This window comes from Prunus avium, chromosome 6 (assembly GCF_965620075.1).
Source record: "Prunus avium chromosome 6, drPruAviu1.hap1.1, whole genome shotgun sequence".
NCBI classification, from domain to species: domain Eukaryota; kingdom Viridiplantae; phylum Streptophyta; class Magnoliopsida; order Rosales; family Rosaceae; genus Prunus; species Prunus avium.
In genome coordinates this window covers 12,301,383-12,325,754 of record NC_142289.1, presented here as the reverse complement: position 1 = coordinate 12,325,754, position 24,372 = coordinate 12,301,383, and the positions used below count along the sequence as shown (strand labels likewise).

The 24,372-nt window shown below is 37.1% G+C and overlaps 3 protein-coding genes across 3 annotated transcripts; 1 reads left to right on the top strand and 2 right to left on the bottom strand.

The window, feature by feature from the left end:
- The first annotated feature begins 2,658 nt into the window (after positions 1-2,658).
- Positions 2,659-5,642, top strand: LOC110746281 (phospho-2-dehydro-3-deoxyheptonate aldolase 2, chloroplastic). Its single transcript, XM_021946485.2, has 5 exons — positions 2,659-3,321; positions 3,455-3,732; positions 3,974-4,250; positions 4,365-4,610; positions 4,967-5,642. Exons 1-5 carry the CDS (start codon positions 2,791-2,793, stop codon positions 5,228-5,230), a joined length of 1,596 nt encoding a protein of 531 aa, XP_021802177.1. The 5' UTR covers positions 2,659-2,790; the 3' UTR covers positions 5,231-5,642.
- A 2,311-nt stretch (positions 5,643-7,953) lies between these two features.
- Positions 7,954-12,396, bottom strand: LOC110746283 (polyadenylate-binding protein 2). The gene is made up of 6 exons (XM_021946487.2): positions 12,146-12,396; positions 11,946-12,048; positions 11,238-11,308; positions 8,591-8,782; positions 8,378-8,505; positions 7,954-8,275 (listed from the first exon to the last, which is right to left on the bottom strand). Exons 1-6 carry the CDS (start codon positions 12,266-12,268, stop codon positions 8,227-8,229), a joined length of 666 nt encoding a protein of 221 aa, XP_021802179.1. The 5' UTR covers positions 12,269-12,396; the 3' UTR covers positions 7,954-8,226.
- A 1,781-nt stretch (positions 12,397-14,177) lies between these two features.
- LOC110758762 (ABC transporter G family member 1-like) lies at positions 14,178-17,866 on the bottom strand. The gene is made up of 8 exons (XM_088254871.1): positions 17,268-17,866; positions 16,828-16,907; positions 16,092-16,556; positions 15,888-15,974; positions 15,640-15,765; positions 15,328-15,519; positions 15,145-15,231; positions 14,178-15,063 (listed from the first exon to the last, which is right to left on the bottom strand). The coding sequence occupies exons 1-8, from the start codon at positions 17,818-17,820 to the stop codon at positions 14,425-14,427; spliced, it is 2,229 nt and encodes a 742-aa protein (XP_088110997.1). The 5' UTR covers positions 17,821-17,866; the 3' UTR covers positions 14,178-14,424.
- Between the last annotated feature and the right edge of the window lie 6,506 nt (positions 17,867-24,372).

Here is a 24,372-nt window from a genome sequence, read left to right as displayed (position 1 = left end):
TAAGCCTACTAGGAAGAGGAAAATTGCCAAGGAAAAACTTCCAGTAAGTGCCACGGTTTGAACTATGTATTCACTATTCAGATTTTCATATCATGCCTACCTAATTATTATTTGTTTTAGGTAAGAAGGAGAGATGGTAGAGAGCAAAGTAGAGGACAACAAAGTATGCAACTAAGGCAAAGGAAACAAGCAAGTGGTTCCCAATGGTCTTCTCAATCCCAAGCATCTCAAGTAGCCCATGCTTCTTAATCCCAACCATCTCAAGCAGCTCAGGCTTCTCAAACATGTGATTCATCTTAATTTGCCAAACTATCTTGAGTATAACAACGTATGAGGAGGATGAAAGATCAACATAGGAGCCATTTTGTCAAAGATCCTTTTTTTCATCCTTAGATGTGATGATGTTGAACTTTTGCAACAACCTGTTTTTGAATTAGGATAAACTCTCTTTGAATTATGGTTTCATGGAAGAATGGTTTGAATGTTGTGGAATTATAGATTCTACAATTGGTTAGTTTTGTAAGACTTTAATGTCTTCATGGTTGCAATTGGGTTGTTGGTTTGGTAACACTTTGATGTCTGTGATGGTTGGTTTTATTAGGCTTTCATGTCTGTCAAGGTTTTTGAGTCAGGTACTTAGATATAATTGACCATTTGATATGTAATGTGATGGTTGGAACCTGTTTTTGGTGTGGTGCTTATATTGATAAGCTATTGAGATGTAACCATTTGATATGGCATGAACAAGATATGCTTATGAGTAACTTGTTTATGTAACCTGTTTTTGATATCCAATGAACAAGATATGGTTGTAACCTGTTACTGGTTTCCATTCATATCACAGTATAAAGAAAACTTAACACTCAAAACAAATTACAATGAACTATTGCTTACTGATAAAACTCAAAACAAATTACATTGTTTTCCCACCAAATTACATTACATTACACCCACTGAACTACTGCTATTGGTCTACTGGTCTCAAATTACATTGCTTACTGAACTACTGCTACTGGTCTCAAGTAGCCCAAGCTTCTCAATCACATTACACCCACCAAATTACAAAACATATTACTCTTAATCCCTCCTAATTCCTCCTAATTCATCTTCATGGCAAACACCACCAACCAGGAAAGCAACATAGCAGCGCACAATATTCTTGACTTTGCTCGAATTTTTGCATTTTCCTTTTCCACCCTATCAATCTTCCTCAGCAAACCAGGTATTAAAGACTTTGAACGCTCACACATTTCTGCATCAAACCACTGAAAAAACCTACATCTTTTTTCACCACTTCCCTATATCAACCCCAAACAATGACTGAAAATTTGATCAATAAGAACTCTATCAATTTGTGATGCCCAAAAAAATGACTGAAAATTTGATCTTAAACATTCTTACCTTTGACTTTGGGCAGACTAGAAATCTCCGCCTTGGGTCTGAAGTGGTCCACAAAGTCTGCATCCGTGCTAACTTCCCACAATGGCACCATTGGGCATGCCTTGCTTCTCCTGTTTCCATCTTTTCTTCAATTCAGTTAGTATTCACACAAAGAAGAACCAACTGAACCTCCAAATCTGAAATCCCCCTACCCCTTTTCTCCCAAATCGTGCGACTCCCTTCCCCCTTTCCCAAATCCGAACCCCACCTCAGATTTTCATAAACCCTACCTTTCTTCTCCCAATTTCTCCTTCTCATCCAATTTCCCCTTGTATGAAACTGAGTAACCCTTACTCTCCATTGTTAAGCGATTTAAAAGAAGTGGTTCCCACAACACGTAACGAACCGTCTCTTAATATTGACGGAATGGGTAACGTGAGACAGTTTTTAAAAATATAGGAGGTATTTTGAGACGTTCAAAACACATGTGGTAATATGAGATAACTTTAAAAACACGTAGGGCATATACATAAATAAGCCTATTTCTAATGGGGTCAAATTGGTCACAACAAACACAACTAATGTTTCCCTTGATTCTCCTTCTCATTTTCCCACAAGGCATGAAACTTTTTCCAAACACAGACTTACCAAACATGAGAACGAAAATAATTTCCCATTCCTAAGTCATTTTCCCACCAATCAAACATATCCCTAAAAGTAAATAAATTTTTTTTTTTTTTTGAAAGACATAAAACTAATACCCGACAACGCTGCCCACAACATAGGGAAACGTGTCCATTACAAGAAGCACTAGCTCGTGGTAGATGCACTTCCTTCTTCATTACGTCCTTTTTTTGTAGGGTTGATGCAGGGCATATAGGGCAGAAAATACCAAAATAAGAAATAATAATAGAAGAGCAATTATTATGGGATTGATACTTACAACTAATAAGGACTTTTCGACCCCAAAAAAAAACATAACTAATAAGGCCGATATTGCTATATACTTGTTGGCATGGTAGTAGGTGATCAATGAATGAAATAATAATATAATAATGGTACCATCTCCCAGCATCGGTTGGTGAGATAACAGCCTCACTTACCCCAGGAAAATGACCATATGGCCCCTCACAGCCTTACCCCACCTAAGCTTCGCCTCCAAATTTAGCATGTGACCCACTGATATTTACCAAACTACCCCTTTCTCCCTCATTTCTAACTACCCACCTGATTTTTGAAGTCTACCCTCAAAAACCTTATATAAACCTCTCCAAACCAACCCCTTCTTTCTCAGAGCCTCCTCACCAACTCCTCTCTCTCTCTCTCTCTCCTTCCCGTCTCTTGTTTTCTCTCTCAAGAATTTCACTTTCAGCTTTCACCAAAAAAGGAGAGTAAGAGAGAGAGACAACAATGGCTCTGACAAACCCAGCAACTCTGTCTTCCAAATCACTCTGCAATACTCACTCTCTTTCCCCTCCTACCCCCCAATCTCACCAACCCATTTTCTCTCCATTCCTCACCAAGAGAAAGACCCTCCACCCAATCTGCGCCGCCGCCGCAGCCGACTCCGGCAAGGCTCCCGTCGTCGCCGAAAAGCCTCCCAAGGCCTCGACTGAGGTGAAGCCAGTTTCCGGCAAATGGAGCGTGGAGAGCTGGAAAACCAAGAAGGCCTTGCAGCTCCCGGAGTACCCAGATCAGAATGAGCTCGAGACTGTGCTCCAGACCATCGAGTCTTTTCCTCCGATTGTGTTTGCTGGAGAGGCCAGGCACTTGGAGGAGAAGCTGGCTGAGGCTGCCTTGGGCAATGCTTTTCTTTTGCAAGGTGGGGATTGTGCTGAGAGTTTCAAGGAGTTCAGTGCCAATAACATCAGGGACACCTTCAGAGTTATGCTTCAGATGGGTGTTGTTCTCATGTTTGGAGGCCAAATGCCTGTTATCAAGGTACAGTTTTTGATAATTTCATGTGGGTTATTGACAGATTGTTGTTTTCTTTTTGAGTTTTTAGTTTCTGAGTTGATTGATTTTGAATGGTATATGGAATGAGAATTGAGAATTGTGGGGTTGGTTGATTTAGGTGGGAAGAATGGCTGGTCAATTTGCAAAGCCGAGATCGGAGGCATATGAGGTGCAGGATGGAGTGAAGTTGCCAAGTTACAAAGGGGACAATATAAATGGTGATGCTTTTGATGAGAAATCTAGAAATCCAGATCCTCAGAGGTTGATAAGGGCTTATTGCCAATCTGCGGCTACTTTGAATCTTCTTAGGTCCTTTGCCACCGGAGGGTATGCGGCTATGCAGAGGGTTACACAATGGAATCTTGATTTTGCTCAGAACAGCGAGCAGGGAGATAGGTATGCACTCAAGCCGTCCATAGTGATATTTGTTTAGAGGACTGAAATGAATACCAAAAAATGTCTATGAGCAGATTTCTCTTTTACAAAAGTAAAGAAAACATTAGAAAAAAACTGTGGACTCATAGGAGCTCTGGAGATAATCAAACTTGAATATCTGAATTAGCGAACCTGTATGTATTATCCTAAGGAGCAATTGAGTTTCAATTTGTTTGTCTTTGCTTTTGGTATGGTTTAACAGGTACCAGGAACTGGCTAGCCGGGTCGATGAGGCCTTAGGGTTCATGACGGCTGCTGGACTTACAATTGAACACCCCATCATGACAACAACTGATTTCTGGACATCCCATGAGTGTTTGCATCTGCCCTATGAGCAATCACTCACAAGGAAGGATTCTACTTCTGGTTTGTACTATGATTGCTCTGCTCACATGCTTTGGGTCGGGGAGCGTACCAGGCAACTGGATGGTGCCCACGTAGAGTTCCTAAGAGGACTTGCCAATCCCCTTGGCATCAAGGTAGGCTTTCTCATACTAATCCTAGTTGAGTGACTAAAATGTCATAATTGACGTTTTTTCTCTGTACCTTTTGTCTTTTGCAACTACATTGACTTAAGATGACTTGTGATGCAGGTGAGCAACAAAATGGACCCAAAAGAGCTTGTTAACATCATCGAAATCCTGAACCCTAGTAACAAGCCAGGAAGGATCACAATCATTGCAAGAATGGGTGCTGAGAACATGAGAGTCAAGCTTCCTCATTTGATTAGGGCTGTCCGCCAAGCAGGGCAAATTGTGACCTGGGTCTGTGATCCAATGCACGGAAACACCATAAAGGCACCTTGTGGACTTAAAACACGTCCATTTGATTCTATTCTGGTATAATTTTGCTACCTGTTTCTTTTCTTTTTCAACATAGAGTCAGTATCATTTTCCCCTTGTTGATTGCTGTTGGGTGAACAATCCAAGTCATGTGGAGTAATATGTAAGAAATGTCCTGCAGAGTGAAAAGTGCTCATAATCCTCTGGTGGCTAATTCATTGTTGCTAGTTTGTGGTTAGTTTAGGAGAGTCAATCAACATGTGGTTTCTACTCGACTTAAATGTTATTATGTGGAAGGATAGGGATGGGTTGCATTATCCTAGTACATTAACAATTAGTGAGCTATTTATTTGTTACCAACATCATTAACTAATTATCATGTAATCACGGTTGTTATTTTGTATTTGTTTTAGGCTGAGGTGCGAGCATTCTTTGATGTGCACGAACAAGAAGGTAGCCATCCTGGAGGAATTCATTTGGAGATGACTGGCCAGAATGTGACAGAGTGCATTGGAGGGTCTCGAACAGTGACTTTCGATGATCTGAGCTCACGTTACCACACACACTGCGACCCGAGGCTCAATGCTTCTCAGGCTCTTGAGCTATCCTTTATCATTGCAGAACGACTTAGGAAGAGAAGGATTGGAACTCAACGGTCACTCTCTTTAGGCCTCTAAACAACTTCGAAAGTCCTGCATCATTTCAAATGATTGTTTGTACTTGGTAGAAAATAAAGTTCGTATGGGTTATCCAGCAAACTGCATATTGCAGCCACCACATTGCTCCACCTGCAGGCTCGTGATAGTGTCAAACAATCAAGAGCAACTACAAAATTCCTGAGAAAGAGAAGCTCTGGAAGAAAGTCTAGTAATACGATGGCCTCAGATTGCAAGCTGCAAAAGCAAGATGCTGGAGATAAAAGCTTGTAAAATTTTTATAATTTAATTTGTATTTGGATTTGAGTTTGTTTTATTTATGGATGTTAGTTTGATCAGATATCCCTTGAAATTTTTGTAAGAACAAAAGCCTTTGATTGTGGTAAATCAAAGTGGACGAAGAGGAATATATGAAGTTTATTCGATTTCAAGACATTTGCTAGCAGATCCAATGATCCGAGTAATTCTTCCCTACAATCAGTTATATATGTTTCTATCTCTCTCATCACGTGACATAATATATGATATGAGAGAGCTGATGGTATGAAAGAAAACACCATTTGGGTGATACCAATTTTTAGGATGACAAACAGAGAATGCCTTAATAGAGTCGTTGTATGCAACTGTAATCGTACATTCAACCTTTCACATATCAATCATGTAAATCATCAGTGATTTTGTGAGAGAAATGTTGTACAAGATTTTCATAATGAGCGAAGAAAAAGAATTGAGTGATTGCTAAACTAAACTGCAGGAATAATTCACTTTCAACTTTGCCTCTAACCCAATTTGCAACCAACTTGGCTTATGCAAATTTTATTTTATTTTATTAAATTTTTTGGTTTAGGTGATTGGTTTTGTTTTTTCTGGTCTCAAGGTGATTGGTTTTCTTGGTAGGATTCTATCTTGATTAGATATTAATTTAAGGGCTACAAGTTACAACAAAGAAGAAACCAAAACCCTCATATTCATGGCATTCAAAATTGGAAAATATGTTGGACCAAGTTAGATACATGTTTTAGACATGCAAGAGGGCATGGATGGCTTTACGCGTTTGAATGAATATATGCATGTCGACAAAGTTGACCAAAAAAAAAAAAAAAAATGCATGTCGACAAGTATTTTTTTCGCTGAGAATCGAAATTAGTTATTCAAGAAGCACAAGCTACAGACAGTTGCACACGCTTTGGAAGTGCATGTTTGCTGTGCTGCATGCATAACATATGTTATGCATGTAATTACTAAATTAAGAATAAAACTAAAGGCAAATAAGGTCTAGTTCAATGAAAACGGGTCTTGACTTGCAAACTACAAGTCTCATGTTCGAATCTTCACGACGTCATATATAGTTGTGTGTGTGTGAGAAATCCCCCTCCCTTGTAGTTTACACTATCGCTTATACTAAAAATAAAGAAAATTAAAGAAGAAAGCATTATTTTGTGTAAGTATTATTATAATATTATTACCATCCAGATGCGACCCTTGACCGTCAAGATCCATTATAAGTAGTAGATGGCCACGAGAATTGAAGGAGCAGATCAGCTGGTAGATGAAACCTTAAATAGCTAAAATTCAGACTTTCCTTTTTAAGGTGAGGGTGAACCCACACAATACCTAATCACGTGGCCATCTAATTATTGTAGATAGATACAACAGCCGAAGCACTTGCAAAACGTGGAGATATTTGGAACCACCATTTATATGTAATACGTAGCTATGTAGCTATATTTCATTGACTAACGTTGGCAACTAGGAGAAACACTTGCATGTGCTATCTCCAGCCAATTACATTATGACACACATGATAATTTTTTCATGTGGTATAACGTTATTAGCCGGGATAGCAAAATAGTGTTATACTCGTAATCTCTGTGTGAGGACTGTCCTGATAGTTTTGATGTTTGACTCTCTTGTAATCTCTGACATGTGTGGTACTCTTTTCTCTTCTGATATTTTGTCCCTATGGATTTTCTTCGGAGAGGTTTTAACGAGGCCATCTTGTAACGATTTGATTATTTATTGATATATTATCTTCTTCTAAAAAAAATTAAAGTGCTTAAATTCATATCCTTCTCCTTTCACCACATAGTTCTACTCCGACCTACAAATATATAGTTTGGTTTAGTTTGCAATCAATAATACAAAGCTCAAATTTATCTTCTTTCACATAGTTCGACATGGACCCACACCACATATAACATAGGCGGAAGCCATGATTGATATTTTCCCCTTTTAGAGAGTAGTATTAATAAGTATCCACTTATATTATGACACGTGGACAAGTCATACCACATGACCGTACTACCATACTACACTATAATTACTTGTAATTTGACTCAATTTTTGTTTAAATCCTTCTCACGCATAGCACTTGAGTTTAAGTATAATCCAGGGCAAATTACAGAGACAAAACAATTTAGCATTAGAGGGAAAAATCGATTAAAGTAGGTGGTATTGGCTTGAAGGTGCAACGTGACGATATCCAAATGAACACCATAGACGACCAGTGACTAGTGACCAGTGACCAGTGAGAGAGCACAAAGCAGAGGCAGAAGTTCTGCCAGAGGGTCTTAAAAGTGACATGCGAGCCCACATATTCAGCACAGTTGGCCTTAAGGCCCTCAATCATCCTCCACCACCATCCATATTTATGGAACACATGGCACACAACTAATGCAAAACAAAAGTTTTTACGCATAGCAAAACTGTTGAGCATGCATGGTAGGAATTATATCAACCAAACAAAAAGAATAGCATAAACTGCATTATTTGGCAATAAGAAACTTGTATCATCTAGTTCATACGGCAAACATGCCTGCATAACCCTCAACCACATCACCCAATGGACGCTATAGTTTCTATTCATACAGTTCGCAGTACTTCAGCAATACCGACACATGTATCGAATTACCAGGCCAAAATTAAATATCAACTATTAACACAACATGACAGGCCCCATATCAGATTAAGCACCCATCAACCAGATGTATTCCCCAGCCCAAGATGAGAACAATCTTCTAGTAATACGGCATGTATCGAGCTGTCCTTCTGAACCTGGGAACCTTCCTGCAGATGTTCAAAGGGAAAAGAAAGGACATATTAATCATCTCACTTAGACTAATTCAAAGATTAATACAAAGAAAGTAGGAGCAGTGAAACGAACTTTACCCATATCCATAGGGGGAGTAAAAGTAAGGAGGTACATATGGCCTCCTGAAGCGGTAACCCATATAAGGATTGAAGCGTCTAGATCTGTATTGCTTCATACCAGGAACATTGGTCCTTTTAGGCAAAACCTACATGTATTAAGCAATAAATTAACAAATATTATTGCAAAAATAATGAACAAGAACATCCAGGTCCAGCTTTCTGATGAGTTACCTTCAATTGCCGCCCATGCAACTCAGATTCATTTAGAACGAGAGCCTCTTGAACAGCTTCTGTTTCAAGGAATTCCACATAAGCAAAACCCTTTGGTTGACCAAATTTATCTGTCAGTATAGTCACTCTGTTAACTGTGCCACATGATTGGAAATGCTGCTGCACTTCTTCAGGTGTGCATGCATAATCAACCTGCAAAATATGATTTATTCAGTTTTTGAAGCCAACGCTGAGTCCAAAAAAGAAAATCAAGTAAAGCTCAAAAGCACTTCTAAATGAGGTGTGCCAAGAAAGCATTTGAAGGTGCTCTTCCAGTTAAAACATTTTTATCCGTAGCACATAAAAAATGGTGTCTATTAGACTAAAATCTGTGCGTTTGGACAAAATATATTGATTTCCTCTTGGTTTGGAGACCCTAAACCTTAAGTGCTATAAACTTAATGCAGAGCCACACACAGAGACTCCTACTATGAAATAAAGAATATTTTTCTCAAATTAGAATTTTTTTTTACAACCCTTTACTGTAGCAGTATGTTAAGCATGGCTCCCACTAAGCAGTTCCCCATACTGATCTCTGCCTTTTACAACTTATTTTTTCAAACCCCCACTTGCAGAATTTTTCATATAGATAAACAGCAAATCTTCACAACTAGTATTAGTTGGCATGGCACATGATAAGCAATCTACTACTGATGCAACATCACCTTCTCTTCTCTAAATTAGTGCCACTTGGCAATGCATCCATCTTTGCCAATTCAGCTTGTAATAATAACCAAGTCATACCATGAGCAATCTACTATTTATGCAACATCAAACTTCTCTTCTCTAAAGTCATGCCACATGCTATGACAATATTGCTCTCTTTAAGACTTGGGCTGTTCAGCACTTGCATCTTCCTCATCTCTCCAATACCATGTTCCAATTTTCTTTTCTGCGGGAATGAATGTTTCAATTTGGTCTAGTGATCTGCCAACATTCCAATGATTGTTTAGTCCCTTTATGCCTGGGAACTCAAGAAGTTTGGGCTGACTGCATGCTACATTCTTAGCATTATTTTGATTAATCTTATTTCCACGAGATTTGTTTTTCAGGAGATGAAAAAATTCATGAATAATTCTTATCAGTTCAACACAGAAAGCTGTTAGCCTATAACAGCTTGGAAAGGTTTAACATTCCTCTCCACTAAAATTGTCACATTGGACAATATGCAAGGGCAAACATGCATACAGTTATTTGGATTCACCTTTCCCAAGGTGATGTTATAAGTATTTCATCAGATAAATCAGATTTGCAGTGATCACTCCATAATAAGAAGAACTCAAAACTGAAAATCTTTAGTGAGATGTGAAAAAAACAATTGAAAATCTTGCGAAGGACAAAGAATTCACAAAAACAACATGCGTGGAAGAAAATCATACTCAACTAATATCAGGTAGTTTTTTAAAATTTAAATTTGGGTGAACTTAATTGACAAATAAGAGAATCAAGGCCATAGGGAAGCAGAATCATGTACCCCTCGCCACATTTGTACATGTGCACAAATTCCTGAGCCACCAACCAACACCATTCCAGGAGCAGCTCCGCACCCACAATTGCAAACCCAACTTTCCTTTGCTCTTCAAAATATAAGCTGCTGCCCTCTTGTGTACTGAAGATGAAGCTTTTTAATTCACATCCTACCACTTGTCCCAGCCTTCTCTTAGAATATCTTCAGCAAAACACCCCTACTTTCCTCCTCAATAAATCCTATCACTTACAACTCACTGTTGTAGTTTCCAAATTTACTTCTTTTTTTTTTTTTTTCAATTCTTTCTTCTTTTTCTTTTCACGCTTTTTTTTCACCTTTGCAAATATTTTTTTTTGTTGTGTGGAGACCCTTGATATTTTTTTCCTCCCATTTTCCAACTTTTGCGTTTCTTGTTTCTTGTTTCTTTTTCTTTTTCTTTTATTAAATTTCAACATGCAAACGGCATTTTTCTCCCCTTTAATGACATCCTAATTATACATCAGAATACTTTGACCCACCCTCAAACTACATTGTGACATGTCCAGTATACACAGAACTTGAGTAACAACAATGACCCTGCGATCATAGTACGACATAAAGTCAAACCATGACTCTGAAGTTGCATATCATCCGCCACATAAGTTTAAAATATAAACATAACTTCAGAGAATAACCAAACTGCAAGGAGGGCCAAAACCCTTTATTTCCTCTTTGATATAATTTCTCTTTTCCTCCTAAAGTAAAGAAGAAAATAAAACACAACAGAGAATAACCAAACTGTAAGGAGTAACTAAAATCAAAATATGCTTCATGACAGATGATAGTGATTGTAAGAGAAAACAACAAAGACATAGTATTACCGGATGCTGTGAAGTAAACTCTTGTTAATCCAAAAATGGTAAAGCATAGGCAACTTACAAACTAGAAAAAGAACTTATGTAAGACAAAAAACTATCCAACCCTACTTCAAAAGAGAACGGCACGAAAAGTAAAACCAGGGCAGCATGGCCATTAGGACAAGACAGGTCTAAGCTTAACAAATAATGCAAAAACTTATGTCAAAGGAAATTTACTTCACTCTTTTTTTTAGGTGGTGTGGGGGAGGGATGGGGGCAATAAATAAGGGACATTATTACTCACATTGCCAACAAAAACAGATCGTGCATCCACCTCTTCTTTGTTTGCTTGAGAAGCAGCCACAGCTGCAGGATCTGTGTGAAACAAAAAAAATCAGACACATAGGTAAGTGAGGTATAACATTAGAAGAAAAAGTGTAAAACAAAGAAAGGAAATAGCGTCGAAGTATAAGAAAAGATAAATTAGCATTCATTGTCGTAAGAAACAAATTACAATGAGCATGTTACTCAAAAGAAGTCGAAACAAAATTCCTTCCACATATGAGAAAGCTCTGTGCAGCCAATACCGCAAATGAAATAAGATTTCAATGTCCCAAGGACAATAAAAGTTCTGTAATTACCGAAATGCAGACAACATCACACTAAAAAAAAACAATTAACAGAGTGCATAATGAGACCCCTGTGCTCTATTTTCTAGATTTCATGATATACACTAAAGCTTTTCAACAAACATATAAACACCAGAACATAGTAATATGCATAATCCCATTACACCCCTTTGCCCCAACTTGACACAAGCAGCTTTGATCCCCGAGTCTAACTCTTTCAGTAACCAAGCATGGATTTTTAAAACAAATGGAAGCCAAAAAATAAAGTTTGAGAATACATTTTTATTTATATATAAGGGGTTCAAGAACCAAATTTTAATTTACTATTAAAAGGAGAGAGAGAGAGAGAGAGAGAGAGAGAGAGAGAGAGAGAGAGAGGGAACCTTGAACAGCGCCCATTTCCTTCTCAACCTTAGCCTGCATCTCTCGAAGAGCAGCAGCTTCCTCCTCCATCTCCTTCAAGCGCTTCTTCATCTCGTCCAGCTCCTATAATATAAAATCAAATACACAAAAATCATTCGATATTTGGTTTTTATGATTTTGGTTTCTAAAACAAATCAATTGCTAGGGTTTTTGTGAGTACCTTGACGGCGTCGTCGTCGGCGGTGGACATGTCAACGTCGGCATGATGAGCTTCAATATCCCCCTCCATTTCTCCCTCGTCTGGGATCTCTCCTCCGTACACCTCATGCTCCTCCTCCTCCATTTTGTCTCTCTTGGACCTCTGATTCCTACGAAGTTTTACGCTGGTGTCTCACTCGTATTCGCCATGGATTATATTCGGAGGCTACACTCGTAATACGATGTCGTATGCTTGCCCTATGCCTTGATTTTTTTATGCTTTCTTTCTTTTTTACGTTGGAGGGAATCTAAATCAAGGGCTTGTATACCTTAGGGTTTGTTTGGGACTAATAATCCAAAGCAATTCTAACCGCATTTGACCGAAAAACTTAATGACCATAAAAACGCTTCTTTAGGTAGCACTTTTAAAGAATCACAGAAATCATGTGAATTTTAATAAAAAATTCAGAGTGATTAACTAAAACGCTTATGAGCGTAAATGCTCGTTATATTTCAAACAAAGTCTTATAGATGCGTGCAACCTTTCAACACGTAGTGAAGTGAGAATATATTAGATACTCTTTTTTCTTTGACAACAATGAAAAAGAAATCAACCTGAACTGACATGTAGTCTCTATATTAGTTCAAACATGTCATTTTGTCAATCAATATCATTTCTATCCTCTTACGTTGTATATCAATAAAATATTATTTTTAACGTCAATTCTATCCAATTTCCTGTCAAAATTGATCACATACAATACAAGGTACATGACCAACATCAACGCACAACATAAGAGGACAAAGATGACATTGATAACTGGCGGAACCACTATGTGGGCTGCCATGGGCCGTAGCCCATGGAAGGTTTTTGGAGAAAAAAATATTACACCTATATAGCCTAGTATCTTAACCTATATATATACAATTTAATAGCTTACCAATACTAATAGGCATAGTCAGAGGTCTTTCACATTTGTATTTGGTGTCAAAAATTGTCCCAACATCAATTTTAATCTTTTTTCATTAATTTATCTCCAAAAGAGAAATATTTTTCTAAATGAAATTCATCCTTTCGTGAATAATATGGCTCTAATTCCATTTTTTTCTTATGTTTACAACTAGCGTGGTTTATATGATTTAATGTATACTTTTATTTATAGACAAAACTATAGAAATTGTAAGTACCAAAAAAAGTTATCATTAGATTTTAAGCTAATAACTTTAGTTAGCCCACCCGTTGAAAAATTCATAGTTCCGCCCTTGATTGATCAAATGGGAAGTACATAGACGAAAATGATGTGTTTGAGATTAATTGAAAGAATATCAATGGTACCTTATGGGACGCTTATTCTTGAGGGGACAGAGGGGCCAAATGATTCTACACTTGGCCTCCGATTCCTAGAACTACCATTGGTGTACCTACTAGCAAAACTATTACTGCTTTATCTTCTGGGAATTGGTTTTGCGGTAATAAGCTCAATTTTCTGGTTGATGGCAATGCAACGTATAAGGCTCGAGAACTTTCTCTTCTGGCAGCATGTGTTCGTCCTCTTCTCCCTTTCCTTGTATAATGTTATTTCTTTGGATTAAGGCTAGTGCTATTGGCACTCCAGGAGCATTTACAAAACATTAATTTTGGAGTGAAAGAAGCTAAATGGGGAGTGTTAACAGTATTACTGTAAGTTAATATAGCATATATCTGAAGTTTGGCTTAAATTTTAGTGCATGGATGGCTGCTTTCTCCCTGTCCATTGGAGTACATTGCTTGAGTCGGGTGGATTTGTTTCTTTGTTTTCTGTCGTTTTTTGTTCTTTTTAAAGGTGTTAACCTATAACAATATTAATGCAGGCTGTTTTGATGGAATGTAATTCTATGGCCGGAAAGCCCTTTGTAAAATTGCATTAATATTGCTTTCTCCCCGTGCCAGTGCAGAACCACCAAAACAGGTTCTGTGGTGATCCCATTTGGATATTGGACTTGAGATTTTCAACTTACGTTAACGGAGCAGGAGACGTTCTTAAGCACAAAGGGTATGAGCCACAATATCTGTCTTTGGAAGGTATAGAGTGAGAGTGGTCTGATTTCAGTGATAGAAGAAGCCTCTTTTAAAAGCTTCTAACCACCAGTAACAATGAGCAGAAGCTATATCCTCTGGAAAACCATGTCTTTGACATGGTATCAGAATCTTACAGGTGTGGACTATAGAGTAATTTTATTTGAAAGAAATTTCAATTATACCCAGCATGCCTTTCCGAAAAGTTCACAGAGAGGCTTGGAGGATTGGTTCTCTGTGATCTGTTAAGAAGAGTGCTTGGGAGTACCAACTAAGAGAGCTTTGATAATTGGTACAGACTTTTCTGTGGTCTTTATGATCCCCAGAAACATGAGCCTATAAACAATTACCATCCCAAACAAAATGGCAAGATCAACCCACTTAGAGTAGCCCATCTGCACTTGCCAAATACTACGCAATATTTCTTCGCCAGTAATCGTGGACGGCCCTGCTGCTTGATCATTAGGAAATGTTAGTCCTTCAAACTCATTTTTATAGAAGCCTTCATTTGCATACTTGTGGAATGCAATGTAGTACATTGGGTATCTCCAGAAAGGCTTAGGAAGATCGTTCGGTAATCGGAAGAAACCTCCATTCAACATCATCACTCCTTGAATTCCGGCACCAGTAATAATTCCCATGAGAAAATCTGGCACAATGCTTGCCACAATCATCATTAGGCTCTCAACCAACATCATGGTCACAAAGAGCAGCAGTGCAAAACAGGCAAAGTGCTCAAAGCTCTTTTGAAGGCCAACCATGTAGTAGGCTATTGCTCCAGGAATTAAAGAGATGATCAGCAAATATGGGATGGAGGAGAATGTGTTTCCAACAACAAATGCCGAAACACCATAGTGCCCGTTGAATCTTTCACGCCCGAAGATCTGGTTAGTAAGAGAGGAAAAAAGGTCAGATCACCACAAATGCTCAACAAACCAGGACATGTATCAACCAAACTGACTAACCTTCATGTCTTCTACAAAAGAAGGGAAGCCGCCTATTGCCATGAAAGTCAAGAATGCTCCAACAAACATGAGCATTGCACCTCTAGCCTGAAAATCAGTTATTTTGAAGCTATTAGATTATACTAACAGGCTAATGTGTGCGATAACATTAGAGAAATATATCACTAGAATTCACCCAATTACCTGTATTGAGCCAAAAGTGGAGCCAATGTCATAAAAGATTGTCCCTACGCATAAGCACAAGGCAATGTAAATTGCAAGGCGAAGCCAGTAGTAGCCTAGATCACGATACATGTTCACGAAAGATCTCCTTGTCAGAACCAGGCATTGGGTTATGAAGTTGGCCTGGCTTCCCTTCTCTAGATCCCCACCTTTCTACAAAACAGAAGAACTCAAGCTATGTTTTTTTTCTTCTTCTTTTTCTTATTATTCTGTGTTTGATCAGCTAATGCTTAAAATTAAAATTGAACCATTCAAAACCATATGCTTATTTACCTGTTGGCAAATCTCAGCTACTTGTTTCTGAACTTGCTGGAAATGATTTGAAGACTTGTATGATTGTATGAGAATATTAATTGCTTCCTCAGTGCTTGTTTTGCCATCAAACCCTTGTTCGATATCCTAGCGTCAATATTCAAGGTAAGTTTTTGTTTTTATTTTTTGGTTGTTGGAGTAATCATAAGTTTATCCAATGAAGCTAATTTCTTTTAAAATGAAGGGATTACTGTTCTAAGAAGACTTACAACATCGAAATCCTTGTTGATGGTTCTAAGGTAGTGATCTGCTGGGTTTCTCAGAGTAGGACAAGGGAAGCCATTTGAAGCAAAAAACTGCACCATTTAGATTGGCACAATTATTTAATTGCTCATAAGAAGTAAACTTATTCATGCTGATGAAAGTCAGAATGATTCGTGGCTGCACATTCATTCTTCAAATAAGCTTAATACCTGTTCTGCCATTGAAGCAGGGCCAAAGTAGACTGTTATACCAGAGGATAGAAGGCAAAGGTTTTGGAAAAGCTCAAAGACTTCACTGCTAGGTTGATGAATTGATGCAATAACGGTCCTTCCATCCCGGTGCGCTAGCTTAACAATGCGGTTCATGACATGGTAAGATGCTGCACTGTCTAGCCCACTTGTAGGCTCATCAAGGAAGAGAAGCTTGGGACGAGTCAAGATTTCAATGCAAATGCTAACTCTTCTTTTCTGTCCACCACTGAGGCCTTTTACGCTCCAACCGCCAATTCTTGTGTCCATGGAATCTTGCAAGCCCATCTCTCTGATTGTCATCTCTGCTCTTTCCTTCTTTTCTACTTTAGACATGGAGTCAGGCAGTTGGAGTTGTGCTGAGTAATATACAGCTTCCCTGACTGTTAATGTAGTCATTAGAATGTCGTCTTGAGTCACGTATGCCTGCATATCGATAAATCAAACGCAGCGATTATTATTGACCTTTCCAGGAAAAAGAGACAATCCAAATTCTTATTTCTTACAAGAGAAGTTAGAGAACACTTTGATATGAAAATGAGAAAGTATTGTACATAAACCAGATTTCGGGAAATCGGAAGGTTAAGATGGAAATCAAGAAGATTTCACATTATGGTGTGAAGGTTTGGTTCATTACTGTGGATTGTATGTGATTAGATATGCATATATAATGTGTTCCTTCCTTCACTATTCTTACCGAAGTTCCAAAAGCAAGTGTTTCTCTACGGCCATTGATTAAAATCTCCCCTGTCTGCTGTGTGTTTGAACTTAACCTGCCTGCAATAATCAAATGTTTTTCAGCAATATTTTTTTTTTTTATGGAATAAAGAAAACTTCATAGCTATCAAGCTGACTTTATCAAATAATTCAAATTAACAAAAAGGTCAACAAAGAGAAGATTTGTACAGGCTCGTTTGGGACGCTTTTATTATAAAAATGTTGAAATTTTCATAAGAAATCCAGGTGCTTCATGGAAAAGCACTCAAGATTACTTCTTGAATAAGGACATAGCAGGTGCTTCTCAAAAAAGTGCTTATACGACCCCTTTTTGGTTGTTAGAAAGCATTTTTAGCTATTTCAAAAGTAGTCCAAAAAATACTTACAGTATAAGAAAATAAATTAGAAATTGGAAGCTACCTGCCAAAGCATCCAAAAGGGTGGATTTTCCAGAGCCAGAAGGACCCATGATAGCCAACATCTCACCAGGTTGAGCAAATCCTGTAAGCTCCTGCAAAATCATTCTCTTCCCATTTTTCCCATTAGATACACCAACCCACAGGTCCTTCCATGTCAAGCAAATACCCTTATTTCTCAACCCAACTTCAATATCATCACCAACAACATAACTTTGATCATTTCCATAGCCTGGCTTCGCAACCGTTTGATCAATCCCTACTGACTTCTCCACCGCAGATTCCAATCTCAGAGACGGGGCTTCATGAATATCTAAACCAGAGTTTTGAGCAGCTCCAGTTTTAAACACAACGCTAAATGGGAAATTTCTGTCCATGCTAGAGCAGGACAAGGAAATCCCGTCATCTGCAGAAGCTGTGCTGCTTTGCCTCTTCATCTCTGCATGATCATCATCAAGAACATGACTTTCCTTGGAGCTGGAGCCTTCCACAGCTGATGCCAACAAGCTTGGACTTGGTGTCCATCTTGGGACATTAGTTGAAGAACTCAACTCCATGCCAAATGGTTTCACGTAAATTTGAAAAGGCTAATCCAACTCTAACTTCCCAGTTTCTTGGTATTTAAAGCACTTCCAAATGCTTGACAATTTGTGAGCTATGATCAGCTACAGCCTGCAGCTTGTCGCCGTGGGACCAACACATTTTCTTCTTTTATCTTTTGCTTAGCAAGAAAAATAAACTTGTTTTGTTTATTTGTGCAGTTAAAAAAGAACAAATAAAACCACATGGTTTATTGCAAATCTAATCCCTGCCATCAAAGCCAAATGTGTGTTCTACTTTCATGCATAATCCTTGGTTGCTTGCTTGGACTTTTGATGATTTGAACGTATTAATTTAGGGTGGTGTATTCAATTGAAATTTTAATAGATTATAATGACATGATTTTAATGTAATAGATTTCAGCATGATTTGTAATTACATGATTTTTCTTATGATTTTAATAGATTGTAATTACAAGATTTTACTTATGATTTTAATTCACGTAGGACTTTCTTGTATTCTCCAAAGTAGATTTCACCAAAGTGTGGATTGGATTCGGGTTAGCCATCTTCCATCCATTAGTTAAAGGATGCCAAGCCTTTAAAGAAACAAAAAGTTGAAGTTACACCAATCTTAGCTCAAGTTATCATTACTATCTATCATGTATGGCTTTCTTCAAATCATCCTGTTCTAGAGCTAAAACCATAGCGGTCCCAAAATTCAAACATAACTGTCATTAAACTAAAACCATGCAGCTATTAAGTTTTGGATAGAGAACTTGGTTCTGGAACTGAGAATTGACATAGGAACAAGCTACAACAAGGAAAAATCTTGAATTTATTGAATTTATAAATATTAAAACAGACAAGTTAATTGAATCAATTCAAATAAGAAACTGGACAGCTAAAAACAGAGTTAAAATGGTCCAGTTATGACATGATACTAGTACAAAACACTTGTCACTCAAATTGATTCCACAAATTGACTAAGGAAAGACAAATAAATGAGCCAAAAATCTATTGAGAAAAATCCATGCATATTGCATAATATGAACAACTATTGAAAGCAACGTATCTGGAATTTTTGTTTAGAAAGGTAAGCCATATGAGTCTCTTTTTTTATTGGGCAAAGAGATTATCTATAAGATGAAAGCAAACAAACAGTAAGATATGAAACCAAAAGAAAGGCGGGAAACACCTCCTGCAACCAAACAGCTAGGAGAAAAAGAAAACAAAGATAGACTAGAGAAAGCAAAGAAAACAAAGAGGGGTGTATTCAATTGAGATTTTAATAGATTATTTTGAAGCTTAAAAGTCCAGTGGTATCCAATTAGGATTCTTAAGTAATCAATAAAAATCTGGTGGTATTCAATTAGAATTTTTAAATAATCAATCCAAGTCTTGTGGTATTCAATTAGGACTTTTAAAAGATAAGAAAAAGTACGGTGGTATTAAAAACTTACCGATTTTGAGGTATTTCGTTAAATGGTGTATTGTGTGAGACTTTTGAGTGGGTGATATAAATACCAAACCCCATAAAAAATCCCACCCTCCTATGCCTGATTCTCACGTTTTTTGTTTTTGAGGAAGATGAACAGATGAAGATAAACAAGGTACTCATGTCTTTACAAGGGCTTGGTTTAATCAGACTCGATCCTTCTATATTTAGTGGATAGACTCAGATGGCTGTCTTTTGTTTTCTTTGTTTTCTCTAGTCTATCTTTGTTTTCTTTTTCTCCTAGCTGTTTGGTTGCAGGAGGTGTTTCCCGCCTTTCTTTTGGTTTCATGTCTTACTGTTTGTTTACTTTCATCTTATGGATAATCTCTTTGCCCAATAAAAAAAGAGACTCATATGGCTTACCTTTCTAAACAAAAATTCCAGATACGTTGCTTTCAATAGTTGTTCATATTATGCAATATGCATGGATTTTTCTCAATAGATTTTTGGCTCATTTATTTGTCTTTCCTTAGTCAATTTGTGGAATCAATTTGAGTGACAAGTGTTTTGTACTAGTATCATGTCATAACTGGACCATTTTAACTCTGTTTTTAGCTGTCCAGTTTCTTATTTGAATTGATTCAATTAACTTGTCTGTTTTAATATTTATAAATTCAATAAATTCAAGATTTTTCCTTGTTGTAGCTTGTTCCTATGTCAATTCTCAGTTCCAGAACCAAGTTCTCTATCCAAAACTTAATAGCTGCATGGTTTTAGTTTAATGACAGTTATGTTTGAATTTTGGGACCGCTATGGTTTTAGCTCTAGAACAGGATGATTTGAAGAAAGCCATACATGACAGATAGTAATGATAACTTGAGCTAAGATTGGTGTAACTTCAACTTTTTGTTTCTTTAAAGGCTTGGCATCCTTTAACTAATGGATGGAAGATGGCTAACCCGAATCCAATCCACACTTTGGTGAAATCTACTTTGGAGAATACAAGAAAGTCCTACGTGAATTAAAATCATAAGTAAAATCTTGTAATTACAATCTATTAAAATCATAAGAAAAATCATGTAATTACAAATCATGCTGAAATCTATTACATAAAAATCATGTAATTACAATCTATTAAGATTTCAATTGAATACACCCCCAAAAGACAGCCATCTAAGTCTATCCACTAAATATAGAAGGATCGAGTCTGATTAAACCAAGCCCTTGTAAAGACATGAGTACCTTGTTTATCTTCATCTATTCATCTTCCCCAAAAACAAAAAACGTGAGAATCAGGCATAGGAGGTGGGATTTTTTATGGGGTTTGGTATTTATATCACCCACTCAAAAGTCTCACACAATACACCATTTAATGAAATACCTCAAAATCGGTAAGTTTTTTAATACCACCGTACTTTTTCTTATCTTTTAAAAGTCCTAATTGAATACCACAAGACTTGGATTGATTATTTAAAAATTCTAATTGAATACCACCAGATTTTTATTGATTACTTAAGAAACCTAATTGGATACCACTGGACTTTTAAGCTTCAAAATAATCTATTAAAATCTCAATTGAATACACCCCTCTTTGTTTTCTTTGCTTTCTCTAGTCTATCTTTGTTTTCTTTTTCTCCTAGATGTATGGTTGCAGGAGGTGTTTCCTGCCTTTCTTTTGGTTTCATGTCTTACTGTTTGCTTGCTATCATCTTATGGATAATCTCTTTGCCCAATAAAAAAAGAGACTCATATGGCTTATCTTTCTAAACAAAAATGACAGATACGTTGCTTTCAAAAGTTGTTCATATTATGCAATATGCATGCATTTTTCTCAATAGATTTTTGGCTCATTTATTTGTCTTTCCTTAGTCAATTTGTGGAATCAATTTGAGTGACAAGTGTTTTGTACTAGAATCATGTCATAACTGGACCATTTTGACTCTGTTTTTAGCTGTCCAGTTTCTTATTTGAATTTATTCAATTAACTTGTCTGTTGTAATATTTATAAATTCAATTAATTCAAGATTTTTCCTTGTTGTAGCTTGTTCCTATGTCAATTCTTTGTTCCAGACACCAAGTTCTCTATCCAAAACTTAATAGCTGCATGGTTTTAGTCAAGGTCTAAAATATCGGTGGTATCGGAAATATCAGAAGTCCAAAAACTTGGAAATTTTTATTGAAACTTTGCAGGATGTTTATTTAGTCAATTATCTATTAGTTTATCACAAAAAATTGGAAGGAAATGCATTGCATGATGGATTTAACTGATTTAAGTTGATTATATAGTGAGCTGGCAAACACTGTAAGTGTAGAAAATATGTAGTAATTAATGAAAGAAGATTAAACACACCATAATTATTTATATATAATGAATTACTACAATATTTTACACTTTATACATTGCATGGTAAGATACATGAGTGACTTAGTACCAAATAGAGTTCCTATGAGATTCAAAATTTTCACTATCTTCATCATCTCTATGTGTAGAGTAAGTATATTTTGAAGAGTAGTCATCATCAAATGATAAATCCCCAAAATAGTTTTGCATGTAATTGTTAACATGCCACCCATATGGATTTAAGATTGGTTGACGTTGTCCATAAGCAAAATCATTTGAAGATTGAGTCTCGGATTCTTTCCATGAGTTGCTTGATTCCATCCCAACAGGAATGGGATATGAAGGGTAGGGAAATGGTTGGTTATGAGTATAACCATAGTTACTACTTCCTACTCCAACAGAGTCCAAAGTTATAGATAACGAGTCATCTTCTTGACTTGACAAAGTACCCTTGCCTCTTTCTCTACGAGTCATCTTCTTGACTTCACAAAAACATAAGTGATATGGTGGTTAAGGTGTTGAAGGAGTAAAATGGGAGGGGTTTGAATCCCTCTATGCGCAACAGGGGAGGCTTTTCAAAAAAATTCATGTATTTTTTGGGTTTCGTATCGGGATATTATCGATAATATCTCGATATATTGCCCAAATCATTCATAAAAATGTTGAAGTTATCTCCCCAAAATTATCAGGATAATATCGGGATAATATCGATATATTGACGATAACACCATGGTTGGTTGCTAAAATATCGGCCCCCCAAAAATCAGATATTATCGGGATAATATCGCCGATAATATCGATATTTAATACCTTGATTTTAGTTTAATGACAGTTATGTTTGAATTTTGGGACCGCTATGGTTTTAGCTCTAGAACAGGATGATTTGAAGAAAGCCATACATGACAGGGGGGGCCCTGGGGTGCAAGTGGCACCACAACACAGGTCCTCCGATTCTTGAGGGCCCCAAAAAAAAAAATTCTTTATATTGTATATATAGTATAGCGTGCAAAGTATTTGCACAAGAGCGTGTCGGGTGGAGTTGGCTTCAGCCAAGGTCTTAAATATCGGAGGTATCGGAAATATCGGAAGTCAAAAAACACGGAAATATCGCAGGAAATATCGGGATATTATCGGTATCGAAAAAAATTGAATAAAAACCACGGAAATTGTAAGAAAAACTTGGAAATTTTTATTGAAACTTTGCAGGATGTTTATTTAGTCAATTATCTATTAGTTTATCACAAAAAATTGGAAGGAAATGCATTGCATGATGGATTTAACTTATTTAAGTTGATTATATAGCGAGCTGGCAAACACCGTAAGTGTAGAAAATATGTAATAATTAATGAAAGAAGATTACACACACCATAATCATTTATATATAATGAATTTCTACAATATTTTACACTTTATACATTGCATGGTAAGATACATGAGTGACTTAGTACCACATAGAGTTCCTATGAGGTTCAAAATTTTCACTATCTTCATCATCTCTATGTGTAGAGTAAGTATATTTTTAAGAGTAGTCATCAAATGATAAATCCCCAAAATAGTTTTGCATGTAATTGTTAACATGCCACCCATATGGATCTGAGATTGGTTGACGTTGTCCATAAGCAAAATCATTTGAAGATTGAGTCTCGGATTCTTTCCATGAGTCGCTTGATTCCATCCCAACAGGAATGAGATTTGAAGGGTAGGGAAATGGTTGGTTATGAGTATAACCATAGTTACTACTCATCTCATGTGAAAATTTGTTTCTTGCAAAAAGAATTCAAAACAAAACCATGTATATATAAAAATATTTTAGTATTTTCACAAAAACATAAGTGATATGGTGGTTAAGGTGTAGAATGAGTAAAATGGTTTTCACAAATACCATGTATATAAATATTTTTGGGTTTTGTATCGGGATATTATCGATAATATCTCGATATATTGCCCAAATCATTCATAAAAATGATGAAAATATATTCCCGATATTATCGGGATAATATCGATATATTGACGAGATATTATAATTGTAACAACCCAAACCTTAATTATTATTTAACTATTAATTTAATGAAGGAAAAGACTAAACTACCCTCGGAATAATTTATTAGGTTTTAAGTTGACTTTTTGACCGAGAAAGAATTTGGAAAATCCACTTGTACCATTGCGTAGAGCACGACAAAACGAGTCCGTAGACACGTAATGGGCTCAATTCCGAGTCGTATTGAAGATAATACGATCAAAATACGAAAAAGGGCAAAATTGAAATTCTGGAAAAAAAAAATCAGATTTTAAAATCAGACCCTCCCTTTCTCTCTCCTCACTCTCTCTTCTTCCTCGCGACATCTCCCCCCCCCCCCCTGGTTTTCCAGCCGACACCACCCCTCCTCCCAGCCACCACCATCGACGCCGGCCAGCCCAGATCGGACCGACGACTCCCCAGCCTCCCAGCCCGACGTCCTCCCCCGCCGCCTGCCGCCACGAATCGCTGGAGAGAACCAGAAAATCGCGTCAGTTTTGGCAGAATTTCGTCGACTCCGTTCGTCGTCATCCGGGCACCAAATCGGATGAATTAGGCACCCGGGCACCAGGTGACCCGCATGAGGGACCTTCAAAGGGCCCAGCTAGCTCAGAGTATCTGTGAGTGGACTGTTTGTTTTATAAACGTTTTATGCATTTTAATTTCATTATTTGATCTTGAATAAGTTTTACTGAATACAGCTTTCCTAGCATGACTTGATAGATATAAATATTTCTGTTTATTTATGTGCTGCCTAGTGGAACATTTAAAAAG

Excerpts from the sequence above, each read along its gene's own strand:
- LOC110746281 (XM_021946485.2), top strand. The coding sequence starts at position 2,791 with ATGGCTCTGACAAACCCAGCAACTCTGTCTTCCAAATCACTCTGCAAT. Across the intron at positions 3,733-3,973 it reads AACAGCGAGCAGGGAGATAG|GTACCAGGAACTGGCTAGCC; the intron begins GTATGCACTCAA and ends ATGGTTTAACAG. Across the intron at positions 4,251-4,364 it reads CCAATCCCCTTGGCATCAAG|GTGAGCAACAAAATGGACCC; the intron begins GTAGGCTTTCTC and ends CTTGTGATGCAG.
- LOC110746283 (XM_021946487.2), bottom strand. The coding sequence starts at position 12,268 with ATGGAGGAGGAGGAGCATGAGGTGTACGGAGGAGAGATCCCAGACGAG. Across the intron at positions 12,049-12,145 it reads CCGACGACGACGCCGTCAAG|GAGCTGGACGAGATGAAGAA; the intron begins GTACTCACAAAA and ends TTTATATTATAG. Across the intron at positions 8,276-8,377 it reads TACTCCCCCTATGGATATGG|GAAGGTTCCCAGGTTCAGAA; the intron begins GTAAAGTTCGTT and ends GAACATCTGCAG.
- LOC110758762 (XM_088254871.1), bottom strand. The coding sequence starts at position 17,820 with ATGGAGTTGAGTTCTTCAACTAATGTCCCAAGATGGACACCAAGTCCA. Across the intron at positions 16,557-16,827 it reads CACTTGCTTTTGGAACTTCG|GCATACGTGACTCAAGACGA; the intron begins GTAAGAATAGTG and ends ATCGATATGCAG. Across the intron at positions 15,520-15,639 it reads TAGCTGAGATTTGCCAACAG|AAAGGTGGGGATCTAGAGAA; the intron begins GTAAATAAGCAT and ends TCTGTTTTGTAG.